The following is a 25,181-nucleotide window of genomic DNA, read 5'->3' as shown; positions in this document are numbered from 1 at the left end:
CAAGGAAGCTGGGGGGGACTTCTGACAAGGGCCTGTAGTGACAGGACAAGGGGTAACAGGTTTAAAGTGAAAGTGGGGAGATTTAGATTAGAAATCAGGAAGAAGTTCTTCATGGAGAGGGTGGGGAGGCACTGGGACAGGTTGCCCAGAGAAGCTGTGGATGCCCCATCCCTGGCAGTGTTCAAGGCCAGGCGGGATGAGGCTTGGAGCAACCTGGTCTAGTGGAAGGTGTCCCTGCCCATGGCAGGGGGGTGGGAACTATAGTTGATCTTTTAAGGTCCCTTCCAACCCAAACCATTCTATGGTTCTATTATCTGTGGAAGTCTTTCCCGAGGGGAGGGGTAAAAGCTTTTATAAAAACCCATTTGCCTGTTTTCCAGTCCATGGGAAAGTAAAATGCAGAGGACTTTAACTGCAGTGCTTTTGTTTGATTAAAAAGGTTAATGCTAGACCCTACTGTCAAATCTGTTAGTTTTAGAGTAGCCACCTCGTGGATTTTATTGGTGTGTTCCATGTAAAAATTCAACCATTTCTGTGTCCTTATGCAGTACTGGCTCTTTCACTGAGAACTTGTGGTCAAATACCTGATTACATCGTGATGAATGCTGGTTGCTTCTAGTGCAGCATCAAATACTGAAACTAAAAGATTGCTTTGAGGAATTATTTGCTGATGCTTTGTTTTCCTCACAGGATCTGTTGTAGGAATCCGGTTGCCTGCACCTACGAAGCCTCCCGAGTCACCTGTGTCTCCCACTTCCTCTGTGTCTTCCACTTCTTCTGCCACAAATTCAGCTGTACAGACTGCACTCCCCAAGTTACCCCCTACATCTAACATAACCACATCATCTCCTGTTCCTTCAGTAACAAGTTTTGTGTCACAGGCAGGCACTCTGACTCTGAGGATCTCTCCTTCCACCGCTAGCAGCGTGACAAAGCAAACAGTCTCCGACTCTAAAATAACTTGCAGCTCAGGCGGCCTGCCGGCTACCACTGCTAATCTCATACCTCTGCAGTCTGGTAGTTTTGCTTTACTTCAGCTCCCAGGACAGAAGACTGTGCCAAACTCCATTCTTCACCATTTTGCATCTCTTCAGATGAAAAAGGATTTCAGGAAAATATGCAAGAAAGACGACTTGGGTAATGCTCAGCAGAAGGAGAACGGGAAGGCTTTGTGCTCAGATGACCTTGAAGGTGCAAACTGCGAGGTCGCAGTGTCAGATAAGAAACAGGAAGAAAATGAGTCGTTGGTTAACCAGTCAAATAATGTTGAAGAGTTAGCATCTGGCACAGTCACACCTGATAAGAATCCTAGTACATTAGAGATGGTGGAGAAGGACTCAAAGGCGCTGGATTGTTCTGGTGATGATAGCTTTTCTTCTCAGCATGATGTTTCCGCAGATGTCGTGTCATCTGACCATTCGTACATCAGTGATAAGCCAAACGATGACAAAGAAAAAGGGGCATCTGAGGAGAAAGAGGATTCTGTCAGTTCTGAAACTGTCATGGAGGCTGTTTCAGGTAACTCTGAAACTGTCTGTGGGTCGTCAGGTCAGTCTGTAGTTGCTCCTTTGGATAATGCACATCCACAGAGTCTCGAGAATCAGGAGACAGCACAACTGAATCATGAGAAGGAGCAAATGCATGCTGGACAGGAAGAGAGAGTAGTAAAAGAGCTGGAAGGAGATGCGCAAACACAGATGAAGAAGGACAACAAGGCAAGTTCTGGGCAGTCACAGAGTCAGCAAGAGCAAGATACGCACCTGGAGAGTAAGAAGGAGCAGACAGGGACTGAACAGTCTCAGAACAAACAAGAATCCCAGGGTGATGCCAAGCAGCCAGATGTGGAAAGGAAGGAGCACAAGGGCTCTACAGAAGCAGAAAACACAAGAGAGAAAAAAGGAAGTAAGTCTTCAGGAGTGCAGGATAATGCTTCAGGAGAAAAGCATACAGTCATTACTGAGGAAGGCAGGACAGACATCGCTAGGCAGCGGGGCATTAACAACATGGAACAGGATGCTTATGATTCTCATGAAGAACTGAAAACAGGTCATGATATTGTAACACATGTCAACCGTTCTTGGAGCAAAATATCTAGCATTGTACCCGCTTTGGAAAGTAGAAGCGAGATGGACAAGGATGATACAGTTGAGAAAAGTGACTTCCTGACACCACAACAGAGGGCACAGGAACCCAGGCATCACCAAAAGGATTACGTGCCCTCTATTGATATAGCTGCTGATGATATGGAAGAGGAAGAAGAGGAGGATGATGATGAGGAAGAGGAGGATGAAGAGGATGAAAAAACTGATGATTCTGCCGATGAGATGCTGGATGGTGCTTCTGACTTCCCAAGTGAAGAGGAAGTGGATGTTAGAAAAGTGGTAAGCATTTAACTATTAATAAAGTGGGGGTTTTGTGTTTGGGTGGTTGGTTGGGTTTTTTTTGATTAATTGACTGACTAACCTATCACAGCCCATGGATTTGAAAGACACAGTATGATGTTTGTGTTCTGGACTTCAGTTTCTTTAAAAACTTTAGATCAGTGTTCCAAGTGGAAATGTCTTTTATTTCTTCTTAGTTGCATGCTTTTTTATAGGTAGCGTTGTAGTGGCCTTTGAGAAACTGTCCATTTTTCAGATAACGGGAGTAATTTGAGCAAGCTGTAATAGAACCATGGCATATTGTTTTCCTTCAGTCCTTACTCAAGCAACTCGGTTCCTTGTAATATGACTTAGGATCCTAAAATGTAAGTGGCCAGTCTAGTATTTCTGTCATTTTAAGCTGTTTTCTTCTACTTAATTTTTGTAGCCCTTAGTTAACACGTATTTCTGGAAGGAATGTTTGAGTCTCCTCTTAAATGCCTCTTGAAATTTAGTAATAGATTTAAGTGATGTGTGAAACCTGCCAGTTGATAATCGATAGGAAACAAATTGCTCTGGAAGTCACAGGATAAGGGTAAAACATTGTGATTAGTACAGTTAAGATATATTTAGATTTTAATGCTCATAGAATTACCATCAAATTTTACCTGAAAATGAAAACAATCCCATGTGTAACTCCTCAATGTACTTCTTATATCAGTATGTGACTTAAGAAACAGTGCATTGTTACTTAAAATTTATGAAGTCCTGGTTTTGTCAGTCAAATGAATATATGAAATAAGTTAGTTTCTTCAGATGAGGCAAAAGCAAAGAGAAAAATGTTAAAGTGGAGAAGAATTAACAAACAAAGCAGCAGTAGGAGAGATTATGTTCGTGTCTGCAGGAATTTGAAAGGACATAGTTCTTTTAGCCCATTTGTCACCAAATGTAGTCTTTTTAGCCCTATGAGGTCTTCTTGCAGTTGAAAACCAAATTAGACTTTATTTTCTTCTAACCATGTCCAGAGTAACTAAATTGAGTCAGCCACTCTGGCTTTTAGAGACTCTCTTTAAATTCAAGAAAAACTGGCTAACTGGTTCATACTCCAGCTCTCTGTTCTCAGGGAAGATAATAGTATCTCAGCTGCGTGAAGGTGAGGAAACTGAAAGCAGATGTAATTTTGGAGAGTTCTTTCAAGCTGAAGCCTGAGCTGTTGCTGTGCTGTCAAGTAGGACAGTCACAGTTCGATAACTCCTGTATCCTTCAAAGACTTCAGCAGGGTGATCATCACGCTTTGAGAACCATGGTTAATTGCAAGTTAAAGTTTCCAGACAAGGAAATAGGAATCTGTTGGTAAGCCAACAGGTGTCTAGGTCACAGAGTAGCCTGTTATCAGGCTGCTGATATCATATACTGGTATCAAATACAACATTGTTAAAGATGTATTTTCTTTTGTCCTGCAAAAGGACAATGAAACTAAAAAAATAATTATCAGAGATTATAAGAAATGTTTCTTTTGTAAAAAACATACAGTGCAGGTTTTGACAAATAGGGTTTGGTAAGCCATGTAAGGGTATGTCTTCACCATAAACTCACACAAACACGAGTAAGGTGGCTTTGATTCTAGAGCAGTAAAGCTGAGGAATGAGAGCTCTGAGGACTGTAAAAACCTGTCTGGGATTTGGGTGAACACATGGTTTGTTAGTCTGTGCTGCCTGCAAGTTAAGTTAGCATGTCAGATGCAGAATGCAGAATTCAGTTTTAAACCTAAATATGTAAGTCTCTGTTGGTTTTTCACTGGGATGTACTCTTTGAAATCAGCATAGTGCTTACAAGACAGGCTGCACTGATACTGTTTGTCAGACTGGATGAAGTCAGATCGCACAAACAGACTACTAGTGTACGTTTTTCTGTTTCATTAAGCTAGCGGAAACATAGAAGAGGAGTGTACATGCATGTCCACTTTTGTTTAGGGGAAGACCTAATGACAACTCTTTCACTACTAGGTTGGAATATGGACTGGTTTTAGCAGGAGATAGCCATTAAAAACCCCAGAAAACCCCAGTGAGAGTCAGAATGATTGCTACTTACCTGTAGTAGCTATTAATGTTGTTTTTCCAGTGCATTTCCCCACACTGGATCTCGTTGCATTAATGACTTCATTGTTCTTAATTTTGCATGTTGATGCTATTCAGATGACCTTCTTAGCTTGTGCTATCTTTGTGTGCTTGCCTTAGGAGTCTCTTGTAGACTCCTCCTCTACTCAACAAAAAGAGAGGAGCATTTCTCACCCTGAATTGCATCAAGAGAAGCTTAGGAGGGTTGATTGTCTTGGGTTTGGTGATAGGAATAAAACCTGAGAATATCTACATAAGCGAACTAATCAATATCAGGACCTGTTGTTGGAATAAATCCAAATGTGATCATCTGGAACATGACGTTAAACTCTTGATTTCCAAGGTGTGGTGATTGCACACAAAATTCCCATTGAGAATGCCTGCTCGGCCTGGGCTAAGTCACAGATTGTGTCCATGAATTGTTCGCCTGAGTCCTCGTCGGCTTAAGCCAAAACCATGACAGGGGCTGTTCTAGTATTTAAATGCTACAGATAGAGTCCCAGCATCTGTTGTAGTGCGGGATTGCTCCTCTGGTGTCTCCATTCCTTAAGGTATTTTATTCTTATGAGCTCAAAGGCATTTTTAAGTTTTGCAGACAGGACCTGTGGAAAACCTGATGCTTCCACAAGCATTTAGGAAGTTTTGCCCTCTGCCAAGAAGTTGTGGTAGGCTGTGAATAGGGTTCAGCCGATGACGGGATGGCAGTACTCTCATAGGAATAGCTGTTCTTATGGCAGAACTTCAGTGGAGTTACTTCTGAGGATCTTCACGATGGGGATGTATTTTTGTTGTTAGGAAGTTGGTGGTAGAGAGGAAAGATTTGCCATCCTGAAGCATTTTTCCCTTTGATAGATGTAAAAATAAAGAAAAGGAATCTTTTATTTTTACGTATGTCCACATTCAGGGTCTCTAAACTTACAGATGTGAAGTTCTTGGTGGGCAGTGGAGAGGTTTTACTTGTTTTTCATAATGAAGATGCCGTGGCTCGGGTTTTGCATACCATTTTTCTAGTACGATAGCGTGTAGAAAGTTCCACCATGAGAACAGCTCTAGCTGGATAATCATGATCAACCCTTTAGTTAGCCCAGGGTAACTTGTTAGCACTCAAAAGCTTTACTATGATGGTGTTTCTGACAGTAAGATAATTTCCTAGGGTTTTTTATCCCCTGTCTCTCTTGATTGTAGCATCTTTTGAACTACCCTGCATGCCCCCCTTCCCTGCCGTGTAATGATGTCCAAATGTAGTTTAGAGTAGTCCTGCCCACTGAAGGAAAACAGTACGCATCTCTTGCGTGTAGAATCACAGCAGTGGTACAGTATAAAATATAAAAGCTAGAGGAAATACCAGGAGGCTTTATGGATGACACAGGAGAGCAGGCAAGAATGAGAAGTGCTCTGTGTATGATGGAATACAACTATGTTGTCAGAAAATGTGACCTGTTAAAACTACGTTAACTTGCACCTCTCGCACATGTAATATTTTCAGCGTGTATCTATTCAGTACTTCTGTAATTTCAACAGTATCTTTGGCCGAATAATTTTTGTTCAGCCGTTTTTTTTTTCCCCCTCTGGTGTTGGAATGCTTTTCCTTCTCTCCTCAGGCCCTGAGGAGGATGAAAAAAACCAAGCTGTGGAAGCAGCTATGCTGCATGTTTACATCACCTGCTGTAGCTCAGCAGGTCTGCGTCTGGGGACGTGGTGTAATTTTGAGGTCTTCCAACCTTTTCGTTTGCTTTCTCTTCCCTCCATTCTTACCAGTTAGTAGATATTAATTTCAGATTCAAGGTCAACGCTCTTCTCTGCTGAGGAATTCTTGGAATTTCAGCGCTCTGGATCCTCTAGTTCATTCTGTGAGCCCTGGCATAGCAGTTTTCTAGAGAATCTGGAAATCTTCAGTTGTGTTTCTGATTTTCCTGCCTTTCTGTGACCTTGTGCAAATGGGTCAGTCTCCGCTTTTCAATGGGGAAGCTACAGAACTGACTTAGAGGCAACTTGGATGCATCTGTTGTATTAAGAACAAAAGGACTTAGTTAAAAAAAACGCATCCACAAAGTTTCTCCTGTTGATTAAAACTGTCTTGACAAGGTCTGTAACAAGTAAAGCAAGCGTGAGGAGGAGTTGTTGAAAATACGCCGTCTGTTTGCATACCTGATATTCTTCAAGTGAGATTTTACATAGTAGAGCTTGTAAGACTTCTTAAGTGTCTGTAAGCGTACAGTGCTGCTCGGCAGACGTGAAACAAAGCTGCGTAGCGTTCACAGGCAGCATCTGAAAGTTGTGGAAATACCTGTGCTGAACGCAACGTAGTCCTAACTCCGTCACAACTTGAGCAGCCCCCGCACATGTGCTCTGGATCTGTGCAGAACATGCCATGTTCTGCCATCGTCGGGGATGCCAGCGGTATCTGGGTGGAGCTCACCAAGGTCCCAGGCGCGTGGTGTTTCCTGACTTGCATTCTCCTGGTGTGTTGGGGAGGAGGTGACACGTAGCTCCTGACAACCTGTCCGGTTCTAAGCGATGCACTGCTTCCATGGTAAAGACAGTTCGTTTTCTCTGTGCTCTGCCTGGTCTCAGTGCTACCAAGTCTTGTTTTCTGGGATAATACGATGGAACAAATAAGGATTTTAGGGGCTTTCATTCACAGAGAGAAACAGCACTGAAGTTCCTGCTGGTGCCAGTACCATATTTTCAGAGTCATGAGAGTTTGTTTTACCTCCACTGCTCTTTATATTCATAACAAGAACTGTCAAGACATAATAGAGATTCAGAGCTGTTCTGAAGGAAAGCTGCAAGAAACCCCAGGAGGGGGGTGGTGGTAGTAGTAGTAGAAGAAGAATAATTTATTTATCTCCTTTACCATAGATCAGAGCTGCTTTCCTGGGCAGAGCAGAATGGTGTAAGTCAGCATGTGCCAAAAACGTCATGGAAAGAAAGAATGAGGTTGTTCCTAGGCTAGTAATTTCTCATCTAAGTCATTCTCCTTGCTCTTCTCTTTCTTTCTCAAAAGACATGACTTTTTATAAGGATAGAGATAGCAGGTAACATGGGAGTGTGCATAGCAGCTTGTAGCAGTCAGGATGCTTTACTGTTCAGATCTAGCAGCTATAGCTGATAACCTGAGCATCGCTTTTCTTTGTTTCAGCAGTAATATCTCGATACTTCATAGTACAGGAAGAGGTGTCAGCTTCTCTGCAAGTGAGTGGTTTAGAAGTTTATACCTCTTTCTACACAGAATCTGTACTACCGACACTTTGTAGGACCCCTCATGACATGAATGGAAGGTGATGGAAGACTTGGGAATATTTGAGAGTGGTTTTATGGGGTGGAGGGTGCTGCTCGGTTTCATTCTTCTTAAGACTGGAAGATTCTACAGGCAGTATTTCATGTGTGTTACATGTATGTAGATACGAAATATATGCACTATACACACACCCGCTTTTGTGTATATATATGCTCTTTTCGTGCATATACCCTCACTATATGCTTTACTAAAGGCTACACTGCTGCAAAATCCACATGGCTGTACCTTACAAAGGTTGTATCCTCAGTGTAGCCTTTAGTAAAGGAGGGCAGACTTGCTGAATTTTTCATACTGATTCTGTTTTCGGTTTTCTGTAGCCATGGGAGATGATGTATTACACAAGGTTTAAAAAATACTGATCATTTTCTGTGACAGCGTGATTCCCAATGGTGGTCACTCCGTGGTGTCGGTAACTGAAGTTGCAATTTTTAGATTGTTCTTTGAATTTTAGATAGCCCTGCTGCGAGCTGTGGGTTTTGGGGTTGTGGTTTTGTTTGTTTGTTTAGGAAAGGTGGTGTTTAGTCCGTACAAAATAGCCAAATACTCTATCAACCATTAGGTTATTAGTGATCCTGCTTCTCTGTCCAAAAGGAAATGATCAGCTAAGATTTACTGTCTGGTTATGAATTGAGTCCCTTTAACATAGGTGTAAAATTCATGACCGGTGGTTGGAAATGTGCATCCTTAGCCACTTGTTAGTTATGCTTGTCTGGTAATTTAGGCTGCTCTTGCTTGGGTTTGGTTGCAGTGCTGTATATAGCTTAATCTGTGGTCAGCTGAGTAAGTGCAACACTTTCTCTTTTCTAATCAGAGTTTCTTTAAACAGCAGTGTGAGTTGCAGATAACTTTAATCAGTACCATGAAAAGCATTTATTAGAGGCCACTTGCTGATGCAGTGTCGCACGTTGGTTTTTTGTTTTTTCCTTCCTCTTGTGCACTTTAGTATTTTTTGTGTTTAACAGTTTGCATCAGTTTCGGGTAAGTATTCAGTTCAGACAAGGAGATTGCAGCTCCTCAAAAAGAGAAAAGACATACCTGTAGTAGGAAGGAAGGACAGAAGAGAAGAATAGGAGGACAAGATTGGATTAGGCCAGGGAACTGGGTGAAATAGAGTGCAGAATGGAAGTATAATATATATATTTTCTTACTTGAGGAGGAGGAGGAGTTCTGCATTCTGTAAGCAGAGCAAAGATTATAATATAAAAAACTTCACTAAAAACCGTGTTATAACAATCTACTTGAATAAGACTTGTTTGGAGGGTGGGGGAGAGGTGGGGAGAATCACCTGGTACTGCAAATGGCCACAAGATTGATATTTAACTCTTGTAGTTGCTACAGTAGTTGTTCTCTTATCTCTGTCTTCACACATGGTAGCAAATTTTCTTGGTCAGGCAAGCATGGAGAAAAAGTACTCTTCAGAATATCATAAATATTTAAAGTAATTATTGGGCAACATTTTGGAAAGAGCCAAAATCGTACTCCTCATGTAAGCAGTTTATTGTGTGACCCAAAGAAGCCTGGTTGTGTGATGTTCTGACTGTTGCTTTCTTAGGTACGAGGCACCATCACTGAGGTGATAACGATCTCAGCTCATGTCGAAAAAATGTTAGCAAGAGCCTACAGTAGGAGGTTGTACAGGCAGTTTAATCTTAATTGGAAATGGAGGCTTGAAAGCTCTGCCCTGTGAAGGCTTTTTATCTCACCCATAGTGAAAGCATAAATGACAGAGATGGGTTTTGCCCTTACCAAAATTCATTTTGCAGAGTTGGTAGTAGGAAGAATTCCTCGAGGTGCTAGTTAAAATAACCACCTGCTTAGCACTGTTTATTGGCCAGTGTAGCTGGAGATGTTGACTCTTTAATGGTTCTTAATGTTATAATGTAAGAGTGAAACTGTTTTGGCCTGAGCTCTATTGCGAAGTAGATACTCATTTTAAAAAACAAAACAAAAACTGTTCCAGGATGCGTGTGAATACAGTGAGGATGACGAGCAGGTGGACATTGAGACCGTGGAGGAGCTTTCAGAGAAGATTAACATTGCCCGTCTGAAGGCCACAGCTGCTCATTTCCGACCTTCCATACAGAAGTAAGCATCCTTGGAGAGCACTACAGTTTTGTATTTTATTGCTGAGCTGGCGTTGAATGAACCCATTAAACAGTGGGTTTAACGTGATGGTAAGACAAAGCAAGGCTTGTGTCAGGTCTTCGTGAGCACCGGTGCTTCCCAGTGCCCGAGAGGATGGGGCTGGCAGAGCTAAGGGTAGATACAATGTGTCTTAGCTTTTTTTTTTCCCACCCCTCTAATTAATTTGTTTATGGCAATGTGTATCTTCTAACATAATAATTTTTATGAGTGAATCGCCTCTCTTCCTGCAAATTGAATATGAGCAGAATCATCTTGAGTTTCAATGTGATTTTGCAAGCATTGAGCTTTGTTTATTCTTCCCGGTGGACTCGTTATGCTTAGGCAGGAGCAGTCATTGGTTTAATCCCCGATCCTGTAAATGAAAGCTTTGTCTTTGGGACCATTGCCCTAGCAATGGGACAATAAATTTTCTTATTTTCATCTTACCTGCCATGGTTGGGTAGCTTGGCTTTTTTATTTTGTTGTGGTGGTTCTGTTTTCGTTTGGTTTTGTTATCGTTGTTGTCCCTGCATTTTTAATGACAAAATGCAACGTAAATGCATGTCTTACTTGAGGTATGTAAAGATGGTCATGGCTGTTTCCCAGTTGCACCAAGCAAGAGAATGGGGAATGTCTCATACTTAGTGCTTTTTGTTTGAAGAATTTTTCTTTTTTTGGTAGAAACTTTGAAAAACCTGTTTGGTGATATTATGTACCTCCCAGGTAGTTCCTGGGTTTTTTTCCTTCAAAGATATACAGCTCAACTTTTATCCTTAGATGGTGACTTTGCTATAAATGATGAAGCTCTTTCAGCGAGAGAGAAAAACTACTGTCATGTTTTGTAGAAAATAATTCTTTCAAATGTGTATTGTTCGTTGTTTTCTTGAAACGTCTGAGACATAAGGAAGCTGTTACAATATATTAGGGTAGTAATAATGTGAGGATTTTTATTGGTTGTTCTTGGTGGGGGAGGGATTGCTCTGCTCTCTGTATTGAATCTGTGTTTTAAGAAAAGAACCAAAACTTAATTAAAAAAAACCCCATCAAACGAAAAGCTTTCTGCAACTAACAGTTATGAGCTGAATTTATTCTCTTTGGCACACAGTGAAGTAGTTTCTTTTGAACTATGGCATAATTGTACAGCTTTCAGAATGGCTGAATTTTTTTCCAGGATGATGGCATTGGAGATAAGAGTTTGCTCTCTTGAGAAAGCTCAACAGTATCCTGCTTGTGTGTAGTTACACAAGGAAGAGTTAACTTCAGGGGATGAAAATGAGCAATTCTAGGCTGTTGGGGATGTAGTCAATGAAGGATAGAGTGCATGAGATGAGTAGTGTTGGGAAAACCTTTTTGCCTTTCTTCCAGATACCATGCTCGTAATTCTTCGGATGAGAAATTATCAGAAAGTCCTATGAAGGTATATGTTTGCTCTCCTCTTTCCTTTTGGTATCACACCTCCATTTTTTAAAGATAAACTTCCATCTCAAGTGCGACTCTTGACGCTGTTTATCTGCCTGCTGTGTGTTTATGGTTAAACGGGAGGAAGTGAATGTGTATGTGGGGGTAAGGGGCTCAGCCCAGATCTCATTAACTGCTACTGGCATCTGGTTTTCAGGTTCAGCTTTATGTACTGGGGGGCGGGAGGGGGGAAATCTACCTTTTTTAGTACGTTTGCTTAGGTTTTGTGTTCTTGGCATAAATAATTTTTACAGCGTGCGTAAAATAATGAACAACTGAGAAATGTTTTCCTGTGTCCCAGAAGACAGTGTATAGGATTATGTAGGCCCAGCACTGCGGGAAGGATTTCTGAAAACAGTAGTTTAAATAATATGTATTTAGGCAAAGATAATGCAGAACCCTTTCAACCCCAGATCACTGCAGTCCTTCTGAAGTTCATGCTGTATTTTAGGGTGGCTTTGAAGCCAGTTTCACTAACTGTCCACGACAGCTGTCTGTGATGTGCTTAATGTCAGGTCTAGAGCTACCTGCTGGGGTGGGGCTTTGAAGGGGTGGGGGGAGTGAGCCTGGTGTACCTCTACACGTTACAGCAGACTGGTATGTACGCTCTTGCCTGAGACGGAGATGGGTTCCAGGGTGCTCCGCCTGCCTTGCCTTCTCCAGGTATTCCCTCTGCCCTTGAAGTTACGGCAGTGGCCCCCCCTTCCTTGAGTCCAGTGCCCAACGCAGCCTTCCTGCGCTCACTCTGCCTGTAAGGGCAAAATTGATGCTGAGCCATGTTTCTTGAGACAGCCTTCAAATGCCTCCTGGGGTCAGCAGGCTCAGGAATACTGTCACTCGACCTGAAGAGTCTTTCCATTGATTCACTGGGGTTGGGAGCAGACCTAAAATGCATTAACACTGCTTCTTAAGTCTTACCTCCTCATGAAATAAATGGCATAATTGTAAAAAAACCTGTAAGAGTAATGATGAAATAACAAACCTTCAAATCTGTAGAGATTAGTAATTATGCTTATTGCCTGCCAACCTCTTTGGAAACGTCAGGGGATTCAAAATCACAGCCCGTCTTTGACACTTTCTGTTCCTTGGTAGATGTCTGGGGTGGTAAGTTTCAGTGCCACCTTTCTCATTCTTACCTACAGTGTCTCTTAGCCCCAGCCCGTATGTACTCACGAAACAAAACAGAAATCAACCTCGTTTAACTCCAGGGAGAAACTCAGGCATCCTATAGTTGATGCTATTTTTTTCATTTGTTAGATTGTTTTGACAAGCAAACAAACAAACAAAATATTTGGCTCACACATGTGTGATTTTGCTGTAATCCTGTGGTTTACCTAAGCAGCCTTGTACTGTAAAAAAAGCTTATCAATAGAAGGGACTGCTCATGACCATTTCCTTTAGGGTTGATGTGATTATGTTGGTCGTTTGCTGGTCAGAATATCATGCTTAGGGCGTGTGCCTCTGACGCTGAACTTGGACAAAGACATAGTCGCGTGACATGAAATCTTCAGGTCTCTGTTCAAACCTTGTAAATCGGGCATGCCTTTGAATGTCATTTGCCATGACACGACCTTTTTTTATTTAAACTGGTCAATGCGGTTACTTGTTCAGCAGAAACCTCGGTTCTTGAGAAGAAGGCTGAAGACTGAGGCAGAAGTCTTTGCTCATTACCGCCAGACGCACACAGCAAACGAACGCCGGCGACGTAATGCGATAAGAGATCTCTTTGAAAGGTTGAAGAGAGCTCTGGGGTTACACGGCGTTCCCAAGGTCTCCAAATCCTACATTCTCAAGCAAGTAAGTATTTTGAAGCTTAAGCGAGGAGGAGGACTGTTTAATCTGGACAGAGTAACGAAGCTAATACGGACTCCTTGAGTCCCAGTGATGCTGTGAATAGAGAATTTCTGTCACTTTCACAGGGCTCTCTAGAATGAAACAATACCCAAAAGAATCTGTATTCCTAAAAGCTTAATCTTGATGAGAGAGATGCATGTTTTGAGGTTAGCCCTCTCCTTGCTGTATTCTTTGTGAGTTTAACCGTGGAAGGTTATGTCATTGTTCTGTCGCGGTGTACGTGTACATCGGGCGATGGTGAAATACACCAAGGGCGTGCTTTTTTAATGCAGGAGAAGGTAGCATTTCAGTGAGTGTTACACTGATGTAAAAACCTTAACTGTAAATATGTAAAGGACAGGAAACAAAACATAAGTTGTAGATGCATAATTGTGCCTGTCAGCTATACCTTGAGATTGTGGGATAAAAGTTGGTGGTGCATTTTCTTTAAAACAGCTGAGCTTTGGAAGAAGGATGAGCAATATGTTTATCACTTCTCCGTTTGTTTTTAGGGAAATCTAGCATTGCATGGTACTTCGCATGCATTCTCTGAGTCCCGCTTTCTGGAGACGATGAAAATGTCAAAATAAATTTTGTAAAGGTTTCTGGGAAGGAAAATTATTTGATTATTTTGTGTATTTTTGGTTTATAAATCAATTCCCTTTTTCTCTTCTAGGCCTATGAAGAAATCCAAGGACTGACCGATCAGGCGGATAAAATTATTGCACAGAAGAACATACTGACACGCAAGCAGGCTATTTTGATTCGAAAAGTATCTACGCTTTCAGGTGAGACTGTTTTTGGGTGCAGACTAGCTGGAATAATGAGAGAAAAGGCTTTTAAGAGTTGAGAGTGAGTGGAGTAATCCTCTGTGGATCTGGATGAGTCATCAATTCACATAAAATTTAGGCCCTGATGCCAAACAAAGACCTGTAAGCTCTGATTCAGTGGCATACTCATCATGCTGATGATAACTGCTTTTATTTTCCTTCATGCCTAAAGGAATTATAGCATGATCTCTGTGCTGCAAGCCACAGGCTTGGGTCCCTCCCTGAAACGGCTTTTCTGCTCAGTGCTTCGCAAATATACACAGCTGGCTTTGAACAGTACCAAAGCCTCTGCCTCTCCCTAAACTTTACAAATAACTATCCTTGTATTGCTTCCCTGAGGACTAAATTCTAAAAAGTATGGATGTTTCTGTAGGAAAAAAAAATATTCTTAGAATGAACAGGTAGTTACATCCATCCGTTGTTAAGTTTGGTATTTACTTGGTGGGGGTTACCTCTTGTATAGTAGTTGAATGGTGTCAACTTAATAGATTTTTAGTTCTTTCTTCAGCTCTTCAGTTTTGGAAAGAGAGTTTGAAGATCGGTTGACTCTGCTAATTTTTCTTTAGGGAAAACTGAACAGGTGGTCCTGAAGAAGCTAGAATATATTTATGCCAAACAAAATGCAGTAGAAGAACAGAAAAAGAAGACAGGACCTGAGCCAGAGGAAACTGTTGTAACCTCAACTGCTAGCATGCAGCGAGAAGTACCACGTGCTCCCTCCAGAGAAGTGGACCAAATTACTATGACAAATAGAAGAGGCAAGCCATTGATACTTGCCAGAAAAGGAGGCCATAGCACAGGTGGGTTGAAAGCACTGTGTTTTTGGATAAAGAGGGGACAGGTGTTGAGGCAGCACCCCACGTGAGGGCAAAATGCTAGCCTGCTTGTGTAGGAAACTTCTTTCTTGAAGCGGAATCGAGTGTAGGACCAGGAAGTGTCCATCCAATACGTGTGGAAATAATTTCTTTTCAGTAAGGGTAAGACCAGCATTACTGGGGTCTTCAGATGAACGGGACTTTTGAGTTTCAGAACGATGGGAAGTAAATCGCTGTTAAGTTGCCCTTTGGTCTCATGGAGTTTCACTGCAATCCTGCAGTAAATTCTGACACTCAAAGGTGCTGCTTTTTCTGCTGACTCAAAACCTGAAGCTCAAGCCCCAGAATACTGGAGTTGCTAGAATAGATTCACTTTTTAAAACATCCCTCCCCAAACAAGCTGGCTCTCAGAGTGGTGGAAGACTTGCTCTTAAATCAAATGACAGAATTGTCCAGTGAGAAGTTTTTTTGGAGCTGAGAACTTGTGTAGGAGTGTTCGGTGTTTATGGAGACTTCCGCACCATAAAAATAGGAAGGAACAAAAGAATGGCACGAGTCCAAACTCCCTGGTAGTACCGCTGTAATAGTGTGTAAGGATTTGGTGATGTTTCTTGTTTTGGTAGTAATAAATAGTCCTTACTTCAAGTGGTCTTGGGCTCTTATAGACATCTGATCGTTCTGGTTTCCCTCTGTCTGAGGCAGGAGTAACCCAAACTGTTTTTCCCAACATACTTTTAACGTGCCTTACAAGGAATTTCTCTCTTCTACAGTAGGTAAAAGTTTTGATTGGGCAAGACCAGCACAATTGACAGATCCTCTAGTGCTGACTAACAGGTGGCTTTTGCGAACTTGGCACCTCAGTGTTTGAGAGTTCCACACCCCCCCATTGCTCCCAGGGTGGTCTTTAACAGCCCTTTGCACCGCTCAACCTTCCCTGAGGCAGGTGCATGGTAGGGGATGTGGTACACCCACTCAATTCCATATTCTTCAGCCCAAGCATCTTTGAGGCCGTTTCGGAAATTAGTCCCATTATCTGATTCAGTTCTTTCTGGTGTGCCGTGTCGCCACAGGACTTGCTTTTCAAGGCCCAGGATGGTATTTCGGGCAGTGGCATGGGGTACAGGATATGTTTCCAGCCACCCGGTGGTTGCTTCCACCATTGTGAGCACATGGCACTTGCCCTGGCGGGTTTTGGGGAGGGTGATGTAGTCAACCTGCCAGGCCTCCCCATATTTGTATTTCAGCCATCGCCCCCCGTACCAAAGAGGCTTTACCCTCTTGGCTTGTTTGATGGCAGCACATGTCTCACAGTCATGAATGACCTGCGCAATAGCGTCCATGGTCAAGTCCCCCCCTCGGTCACGAGCCCATCTGTACGTGGCATCTCTCCCTTGGTGGCCCGAGGTGTCATGGGCCCACCTAGCCATAAACAGCTCACCTTTATGTTGCCAGTCCAGATCTACCTGAGCCACTGCAATCTTAGCAGCTTGATCCACCTGCTGATTGTATCGATGTTCTTCAGTGGTATGTGGGCATTGACGTGATGGGCTTTGACAGCCAAGCTGTCTAGCCCAGTAGCAATATCTGGGCACAGCGCGGCAGCCCAAATGGGTTTGTCTTTGCGCTGCCAGTTGCTCTCTGTTTCCACTGGTGTAGCTGTTCCCCCAGAGCATTTGCCACCATTCACCAGTCAGTGTAGAGGTAAAGCACTGGCCATTTCTCTCCTTCAGCAACATCCAAAGCCAGCTGGATGGCCTTTACCTCTGCAGACTGACTCGACTCACCCTGTCCTTCAGCTCTGCCCCGAGCACCAGTAACGGGTGGGGCAGCACTTCCAAACAGTTCTTCAACTTTACACAAGATCACGGGAACTTCCGAAACAAGCTGATTCCCAGCCACAGGTCACCCCAACCTCGTGAAAAATTTTGCAGAATACTTGTACATGTCTTCCATTGGCCTGAGAGAAGAGGGGAGAAAACTGGGATAGTTTCTCCACATCCAAGCCAGCACTGAATAAGCTCTCCTCTATAGGCTGAGTCCCCGAGGAGGAAGAAGGAGGGGTGTAATTACTGAAAGCCTCCAGGAGATAGCTTGCAAAGTACCAGGGTGCTGACAATATTAAATACCGATACAGGGTTCCTCCCGACACCAGTAATAGACCAACCAGCCTAACAGAACCCTTCAACCCAGTTCAAGCATACAAGGTCAGGATAATCAGCAACACCTAGGTCCCACCGTTCTGCGAGCAACTTAAAAACCCCCAAACTCAGAGTCTTGATCAGCCACATCGCTATAACGACTACTTATCACACAGTAATCAGATCTGTCCTTATCTCAACTCTCTCAAGCCCCATGTTGGGTGCCAAAAGGAACCTTCCTGGTTTAACCTTACCTAGTGATTACGTACCACACAGCCACTTGCTCCCCTCCCCTCCAATGCAGAGGGAGAGTGGGAGGAAAAGACAAGGAAGCTCATAAATTTGAGATAAGAACTATTTAATTCTTGAATATAACTGAAAATTATAGTGATACTATTAATACTAACAATATTACTACTAATGAGTAATTAAAGTAATAGAAAATGCAACATACGCTACAGTTGCTCACCACCCACCGACCAACACGCAATGAGGTCCCGAGCAGCATTAGACAGAGCCCGAGAGGGACAACATGACCGGGGCCAGCCAACCCCCCCGCCCACTAACGAATGAACCTGCCCCACTGCTAACAAAGGAGCTAACAACCTAGCTACCAAGCTTGCCCACAGTCTTGGTAACTCCCCCCCGTCCACTTCCTGAGTGACCCCTCCCAGCCAGCCACTTCCTGCCTGAGAACTGCACATGTGCCCCGAGCCTGGCGTACCATGGAATGAAACACTCCCATGGCCGCCCTGGGCCAGCTGCCTGCACCGTGAAGAAAAGGAGCTGATTCCTGCCTGAAACCAGCACAGTTCCCGGAGCCTGCGTGGCTTCTGTAGCAGCTTTCTAACCTAGGGCTTGTAAACCTTCTAGCTGGAGTTCCTTCCACAACTGTACTTCGGGATATCAGAAGCACAGGATATCGTTTGCCGTCGAGGGTGCTGTGCCAGAATTACCGATCTACATGTTTCTCTCTTGCAGAGGACACCTCCTCCTCTCTTACACTAACCACTGCAAGCCTGGTGATGACTCCCCAGGGGCAGGTGCTCACGCTGAAGAGCCCGGTGGTACCAGGGCAGGTTGCAGCTATTCCTTCCACGGTACTGCAGACTGAAGTAAAGCCTGGAGCCGTCAGCACTGCCATGACAACGCAGCCAGGTACGGTCATGTGAGAACGTGTTAATGAAAATGAGTGTAATGCTGTTCGTGGGTGTGCAGAGTGCTTTATAGAATAACATGTTAGTTAATTTTGGCTTCAGTTTTTCATGGCTTTTTTTTTTTTTAACAACTTAACTGAGGTAGAACCTGACTCTGATAAGAGAGATTTTATAGAGTTAACTCAAACTATCAGTTTATCAACAGGTAAGTAAAATCCGTTAAATTTTTGCTAATCCTAAATTAGGGAAACATAGCGAAGATGTCTTAATTGAGTAACCAATCTATATTTCTGGGTTTTACCACTTTCAGCTGGTATTGCAGTGTAAAGTCTTGCCTAGAAGTGCAAGGCTCTTACTTTCCAGGCTTCGCTGAATGTCTGAAAGGTTGTTGTTTCCACCTCACCCCACCTTCCCCTTTTCTTGGATAAGGTATTGCTTTTGTGATGATTCAGCTGCCAGGATCAACAGTTCCTGTCCAAGTGAAAGGAGTCCTTGGTAATTCTACCATTCCCGTCACATTGCCAACTGCTGCTGGAAACCCAGTGCCCTCAACAGTCGTGTCAGCTCCAGCGCCCCATTCAGGTTGGCTCTTTGTTTTTTATACATCTTTTTGCTTCCCTGCAGGGAACACGAAATGAAATTGCAAAAATATAGGGAAATTGTTTTCTCACTAGGAAGTAATGATAGATGTTATTGTCTGAGTATTCAAAGAAAATCACTGTTAAGTGTTTAGAACAGTGTAGGGGGGGTCTCTAGAGAATTACAGATGGGAGCTTTTTAACTTGCCTTGCCCTCACGGAGCCTCCTTGCCCTCAGCAAAATCACAGTAAGTGGGGACTGGAATGTGCCTGTGGTGTAGCGCATCCTGCTGCAGAAGCTACAGTGTGGGGTGGTGACGAAAATCTTTGCCTGTGACATCCAGGACTCTGGCACAACCCCTTTCCCATGCGCTGCCAGCTCTGCTGCCCGCAGGAGAGATGCTTTCCAAGACTGCTGGCTGTTCTGGGCGTGGGGTGGTTCCTGCCAGCAGCATGCTCCTTGCCGCCTGTTGTGTTAAGAGCAAGCCACTCGCTTTCTGCTTCCTTGGGGTCCTTTGGTCTTAATGCAAAAGGAAAGTTCGCTTCAGGTTTGGGGCGGGGAAAAATCCCGAGCGCTGTAAACAGGAGGCAAAAAAGTAATCCCGTCGTCCCTGGTGTGCCTCTGTAGCGTTGTGCAGAAAGCCGGTATTGTAGAATGCGGGTGTCAGAGGTACATGGGAGCGAACGGGGAGGGAGAAAATCGCGATTGCTTTCCCTGTGCGTCACCACCGGAACGCTGAGCGTTACGTTAGCGTTACAGGCTGCACTTGGGCCAGCCTGCTGAAGGAAGGGACTGGGCAGGCGATTCTGGGATAGCGGATGTGGAGCTTGCTGCTCTCCTACCGGATGAAAGTTAAGCTGTTAGCGTTTTCAGGCTTCACTCGACTAAAACTGTGTAAGCGGTCTGAAATGTGAATAGCAGCTTACTCGAGGAAGGTCTGAAAGCCAGCAAATTGTATTTAATGAGGAATTACCGTGCGGTTAGCCTGGATCCTGATGGATGGTGCTGTGTTTGGTTTTGCAGAAAGCGAAGATTCCTTTATGATGCCAAAGATTGTTAATGTAACATCACTGGCTGCCGAGGGAAGCACGAACCTGAGCCTGAACAAAACCAAAGGTTCTAATGTAGCGACAGCTGCAGGTGCTCACGCTTCCGAGAAATCCTTGGTGGCAGCACCCCTTGAAAGCAGGAAGAGCGATAGCATCCTTTCAGAAGAAAAAGCCAAACAGTGCCCTGGAGACAGTGGAGGAGATGGGAGAAATACCCCGGTGCCCACAAAACTTTTCTTTGAAAATAAAGACATCTTTCCGCAGCTCTGGAACGCATCGTCTCCCAAGGAAGCTCCAGAGGCCTTTAGCAAAAAGCTTTGCATCAGTGAGTTTGTGGGAAGCCAAGCCAGGAGGAAAGACGGGGATACTGGAGGGGAAAAATTAAAATCTAAAGAATTGCCATTCCGGAAACTGCAGATCAAGGATTCCAGGATAGAAATGGAGTTGAGGAAAGTTGCGTCTGCAATGGAGGAAGCAGAACTGGATGCGAATGAGTTACTGAGCAGCATCGAGGACAGCGATGACACGGATGAAACCCTCACTTCACTGCTCAATGAGATTGCCTTCCTCAATCAGCAGCTGAACGATGATGCTTCAGCGATGTCGGAGCTGCCCGGCACCCTGAACTCGGATTTCTCCCATGAAGATGCAGAAGCTCACCGGGGAACAGCCAGTGATCTCACGGCTGCCGATGGGTCTTCCTTCCAGTTTGGCCACTTGGGAGGCGGCTTTAAAGACCTTTCAGAAGTTCCAGAGGGCGGTGGCTCGATAAGCCCTCTCCTGCTGCACCTGGAAGATGATGACCTTACTGACGGAGAGAAGAACTCTGGGGAGCCTTCATCTGAAGCAGATGTTTTGAAGATAGTAATAGGTGCTGATATGAAGGATCCGCTTCCCAATCTGCCTGTAACCAGTGGTGGGAATGGGAAAAGCATTCCAGCCTTGGCAGAGAGCACTAGCATGACTCCACCAGTGCTCCAGATGAAAACTAACCCCGAAGCCAGTGGTGCTGACACTTTGTGGAGGCCCATGCCCAAGCTGGCGCCTCTTGGCTTAAAAGCGGCAAGTCTGCCTGCGGACTCGGAAGGGCAGAGTAATAAAGTGATGCCCTTGCTGGCACCCGTAGTTTCAAAACTGGCAACCAGTGGGGTAAAAACTTCGTTGCCTGCAGCTGTGCAAGAAGGACAGGATAACAAAGCGATGCCCACGTTAGCGCCCGTGGTTACCAAACTGAATACTGCTGGGACCTTGCCTTCAAGTTCAGCCGGCAAATAAAGGCATGTGTTTTTTACCAGAGACTGGAATGGAGATCTGGAGCGGCGTGTTGGGAGTTCGGCGACCTCCCTCGTCTCCAACACTCGTTTTCCATCGGCATCGGCGCTCTCTTCGTCTGAGGGCGGGCCCCAAATTGAGAAATGAGTGCTATGAAACTTTAAGCATGTTGACATATTTTTACCTCACCGTCGTATTCTGGGTGTTCTCCTTCCCCTTTACAAAACAAGGGGGATCTATAACCATTGCTGGGCGCATGGTAGCCTTCCAAAATTGGGTCCTTCACAGAAGTAGTTTGTCAAAGGACTGAGCAGCCTAGGTGATTGAAAAGAAATTTTCCCACCCCCCTAGTAGGGAGGCAGCTCTCTTGCTGGGGAAAAAAAATCCGGATTGCTTGGTTTTGTACCAGGCAAATTATCTATGCAGAAATGGGATTGTGCACATTTGCTGTTTTCAACATTTGCAGAATATGATGAATGTGCAGAAATAAGATGGCAGTTACTCTCAAACTCCATACCTAGAGCAGCGGAAGGGAAATCTGAGGCTATGCAGAGGGCTGAAGTGAAAAGTTCTTTGGTGCTAGATAGTTCTCTGGCAGAGACTCTTTAAGAGCTTATGCACAGATCTTAATGAACATCTGTAACTCTCACTACGTGGGGAAGAAAATGACATTTCCCAGTGTAATTAGAAGTAGACAGTATGCTAACTTTAACAAAACTTAACACACGCACCCCTCCCCTCCCCACTTTTTCCTCCTGCCTGTGTACAAATACTCCCTCCTTTGATGCTGAGGGCATCTGGAAGGAAAAACTGCAGAGAGCAGGAAGACGTTCAGGCACCCTGTTGCTGCGTCTTCAAATACGTTGCTGAAGTAAGTAGCTCGAGTGTTTTCCCAGTCCTTGTTTTCTTTCCTCCCGTCGTTCTTCAAGATGTACCTGGTGACCAGGAATGTTAATAGGAAATGTTGCTTAGTAAAAGTACCGGGCGCGTTCAGGGCTGTTGTGAGCAAGGTGTATATGTGAATGTATATATGAAAATATGTGGATATCTTTCCAAACCTTCCATTTCTTTATAAATTCAGGAAAGGTACTCAGAGGTTCCTCACTGCATTTGCACAAGCTGTGTATAGCAAAAAAAAAAAAAAGTCAACAAAAATGCTCATTACCAGGGAAATAGGGCAGTATTGAATCACAAGATGTATTTTTTATTCTTCTCTGCCACTGCTTACTCAGTAACCTGCGGGTACCCTTCTTCAGCTGTTGGATGTGGAGGGCCTGCAGGCTGTAAAGATATTTATATTTTTGTACGCAGGTTTTGTTTTCATAGTTTTCTTGACAAATGAAATTTTCAGCCTAGGAGAGATGGTTTGTTAACGAGTGTACACACAATCTTTTCCTACCGAGTTTGTAAATAGGAGTTAGGGTGTGCTCGAGGGGCTTCTGAGCTGCTCCGAAAAGGCAAAGGCCGTTGCCGTCAAGACTACGGAGGATTCAGTGGTGCGTTTTGCTTTATGTTTAGGAGCATCATCCCCTGTCCTACTGTTCCATTCCAGCAACGACAGCTGGGATTCCCCCCCCCGCCCCAACCCCCGAAGTTCCCCATGTTTGGCGACGCAGGAATTTCACCTGCCCAGCACGGAGGCTGCGCGGGCGCTGAGCGGGATGTCCTTCCGCCGTCAGGGAGTTTGTACACGGCTCAAGCGTGCGCCCTGCTGGGAAGCCGCGTCTTGCGGAGCTGTGTCTCTGTTCCATCCGCCCGGGGATACACGAACTTTGGGTGCGTTTTATGATTTCGTGGTGTGATGCAGGGGAGAGAAGCCCTTCAAGCTCCGTATGCGTAAAGTTACTCCGGAGCCTGCGGTTTCTTCACCTGGCTGTTCAAAATCGTCTGTTTCAAAGCAGTTACGTACAACTATTGCTTTTTGCTTATCTTCTGTTTTAATATTTGACACAAGTCCTGTATTAGTGACCTGGAAAAGAGAGTATGGGTCAGCAGGAGAGTCATGCAGGCTCTGACAGCTGTCACGGAAAGCCTTCGGAAAGGGAATTTATGGCATGGTTTAGACACACGTTGCATATTCCGAAAGAATCGTAACCTTATCTTAAGCCAGGGGGAACCTGGAGTAACTAAATTAGTTTAGTAACACTATGTCACCCTTAAATTTGTTTTCCTGGGAATCTGGTTCTGAGCATTTCTAATAGGCCGGAGCTGCTTATTTTTTTTCCCTGTGGCAGTTTGTTTTGCCAGTAGGTTTCATTCCTCCTGTGTGTGAAACAGCGGCCAGTGCTTGATTCCTTTCAAATTCCTAATCGCTGACCTTTTCCTTCTGCCACCCCATGCCTTTAGGCTTCCAAACGGCTGATTTTAATTACAGAACTGTGTGCTTAATCATATTTTAAAAGTATGTGTGCTTTGCACGCTTCTGTGGGACAGAGGAAGCTTTGACACGGAAACCGTTCAAATAAAATAAATGCTGTACCTCCGAGGATGCCTTGTCTCTTGTCAAGGTCATGGAAAATGCCTGGATGTATTTGCTGTTCGTCACTGGACAGTAAGGAATTTTCCTGCAATAAAAACCTACCACGTGAAGACGACAGCGAACATTTCTGGTTCCCGAACGGGGTTACTAAATGAACTGACCCCAGAATTTGGCTGCGGAAAGCGGTAGCTGCTTCGGGTTCCAAGAAGGTTCGGTGATGGGTTCTCGCAGGCAACAGTGTGCGTTCGAAATGCTCTCGGCTTCGCTCTCCTCCTCCCACCGCCTCGTGCCTGCAGCTCACTGTTTTCTTTGCTACGAATTCAAATGCTGACTCCCTGCTTTTTGGCTCTTCCCTCGAGCTCCCGTTGGTTTGGAACAAACCTTTTAAAAACGGTATATGTGTCTTTTGAGGCAATAATGCAAGAATAGGACACGTAATGGAAAGATTTTAGGGTCAGGAGAACGAAGGAAACCCCTGCGAAGTGCACGTTCTCACTAGACCAAGAGACCTGGAGATTTTCTTTGTTTTTTTACACATCTGGAATGTTTTTAAGAATATAATGAGATGTCAGATTTAGCTTTTTTCCTTTTATATATTAAAATATATCTTTCCCTCTTTTCTGCTTTTGAAAAATTGATATTTTTGTAGGAATCTAACAGTACAGGACTCTTAAATAACTGTATGTGAGGGACAAAGTGTAAAACTAAAAATAAACCAGTTAAGGTCGACTAGAAACTGGCTTTGGAAGTTTCTTACGAGGAGGGAGGGAGCAGCAATGACGCGGTGACGTGCTGTTGTTGGTGCCGCGGGGCGTTGGGCCTGAGTGGACGGCGCACGCGTGTGCTCTGAGACAGAGGTTTGGCAACGCAGACAGCTGGGTAGTCGGACAGCTCAGGGGAGGTTTCCCTCGTCAGTCTTCAGCAGTACGCAGGGAATGTTCCTGGTTGTAAAAAGGGGTTTCGATTTGCTGAAGGCAGAAAAGGTTCTGGAGGGGCTTCACATTCACCAAAATGCACCTTAAGCAGGAAGCCAGTGGGGTTAACGCTCGGTCGTGGCGTAGAAAGGGGGAAAAACAGCAATAGTTGTAGAGTAAGTCCACACAAAATTGCTCTCCAGTCTCCCTCCCCCAACCCCAGACTTGTGTTAGTCCTTTGTAGCTGTTTCCTTTAGAGAAGTTGTCCAACAGAGCTGTCTTCATGGGAACATGAAGCACCGGAACAGGTTGCCCAGAGAAGCTGTGGATGCCCCATCCCTGGAAGTGTTCAAGGCCAGGCTGGATGAGGCTTGGAGCAACCTGGTCTAGTGGAAGGTGTCTCTGCCCATAGCAGGGGGGTTGGGACTAGGTGGTCTTTAAGGTCCCTTCCAACCCAAGCCAGTCTATAACAGAGACCCGTGATGACCAGCGTGTTCACTGTGTTCCTGGAAACACAGATGGGCGTACAAATAAGCCCAGTTGACTGTGAAAAATTACAGAGAGCCTTTGCGGTAACTGATTTAAGGCCAAATTTGAGTCCATAAATGCAACCCAGAAACGTGCGGAGGGCTGGTTTGCCCGTAATCGGCAACAAAGGGAATCTACGTTAATCACTGTCATTTGGGATCGTGGTAGTGGAGGAGCTGGGGCAGCACCTATGGTGGCTTAAGCTCTGTTGCCCTCTGCAGTGCTGC

At 44.4% G+C, this 25,181-nt stretch overlaps 1 protein-coding gene across 1 annotated transcript in view; it reads left to right on the top strand.

Annotated features, from left to right (window-relative positions):
• The window catches only part of MGA (MGA, MAX dimerization protein), a 48,670-nt gene extending 27,634 nt beyond the window's left edge, over positions 1-21,036 (top strand). The window contains exons 16-24 of the mRNA XM_010154327.1: positions 691-2,381; positions 9,739-9,863; positions 11,268-11,319; positions 12,972-13,157; positions 13,870-13,981; positions 14,590-14,823; positions 17,958-18,134; positions 18,563-18,715; positions 19,736-21,036. Of these exons, the coding sequence (XP_010152629.1) occupies positions 691-2,381; positions 9,739-9,863; positions 11,268-11,319; positions 12,972-13,157; positions 13,870-13,981; positions 14,590-14,823; positions 17,958-18,134; positions 18,563-18,715; positions 19,736-21,036 (4,031 nt within the window). The remainder of the gene's footprint in view (positions 1-690; positions 2,382-9,738; positions 9,864-11,267; positions 11,320-12,971; positions 13,158-13,869; positions 13,982-14,589; positions 14,824-17,957; positions 18,135-18,562; positions 18,716-19,735) is intronic.
• Positions 21,037-25,181: the final 4,145 nt, after the last annotated feature.

Source organism: Eurypyga helias, unplaced genomic scaffold (genome assembly GCF_000690775.1).
Source record: "Eurypyga helias isolate BGI_N326 unplaced genomic scaffold, ASM69077v1 scaffold5106, whole genome shotgun sequence".
In the NCBI taxonomy this organism is placed as follows: Eukaryota; Metazoa; Chordata; class Aves; order Eurypygiformes; family Eurypygidae; genus Eurypyga; species Eurypyga helias.
Note: the sequence above shows the minus strand (reverse complement) of the source record. Positions and strands in the feature narration are given on the sequence as shown.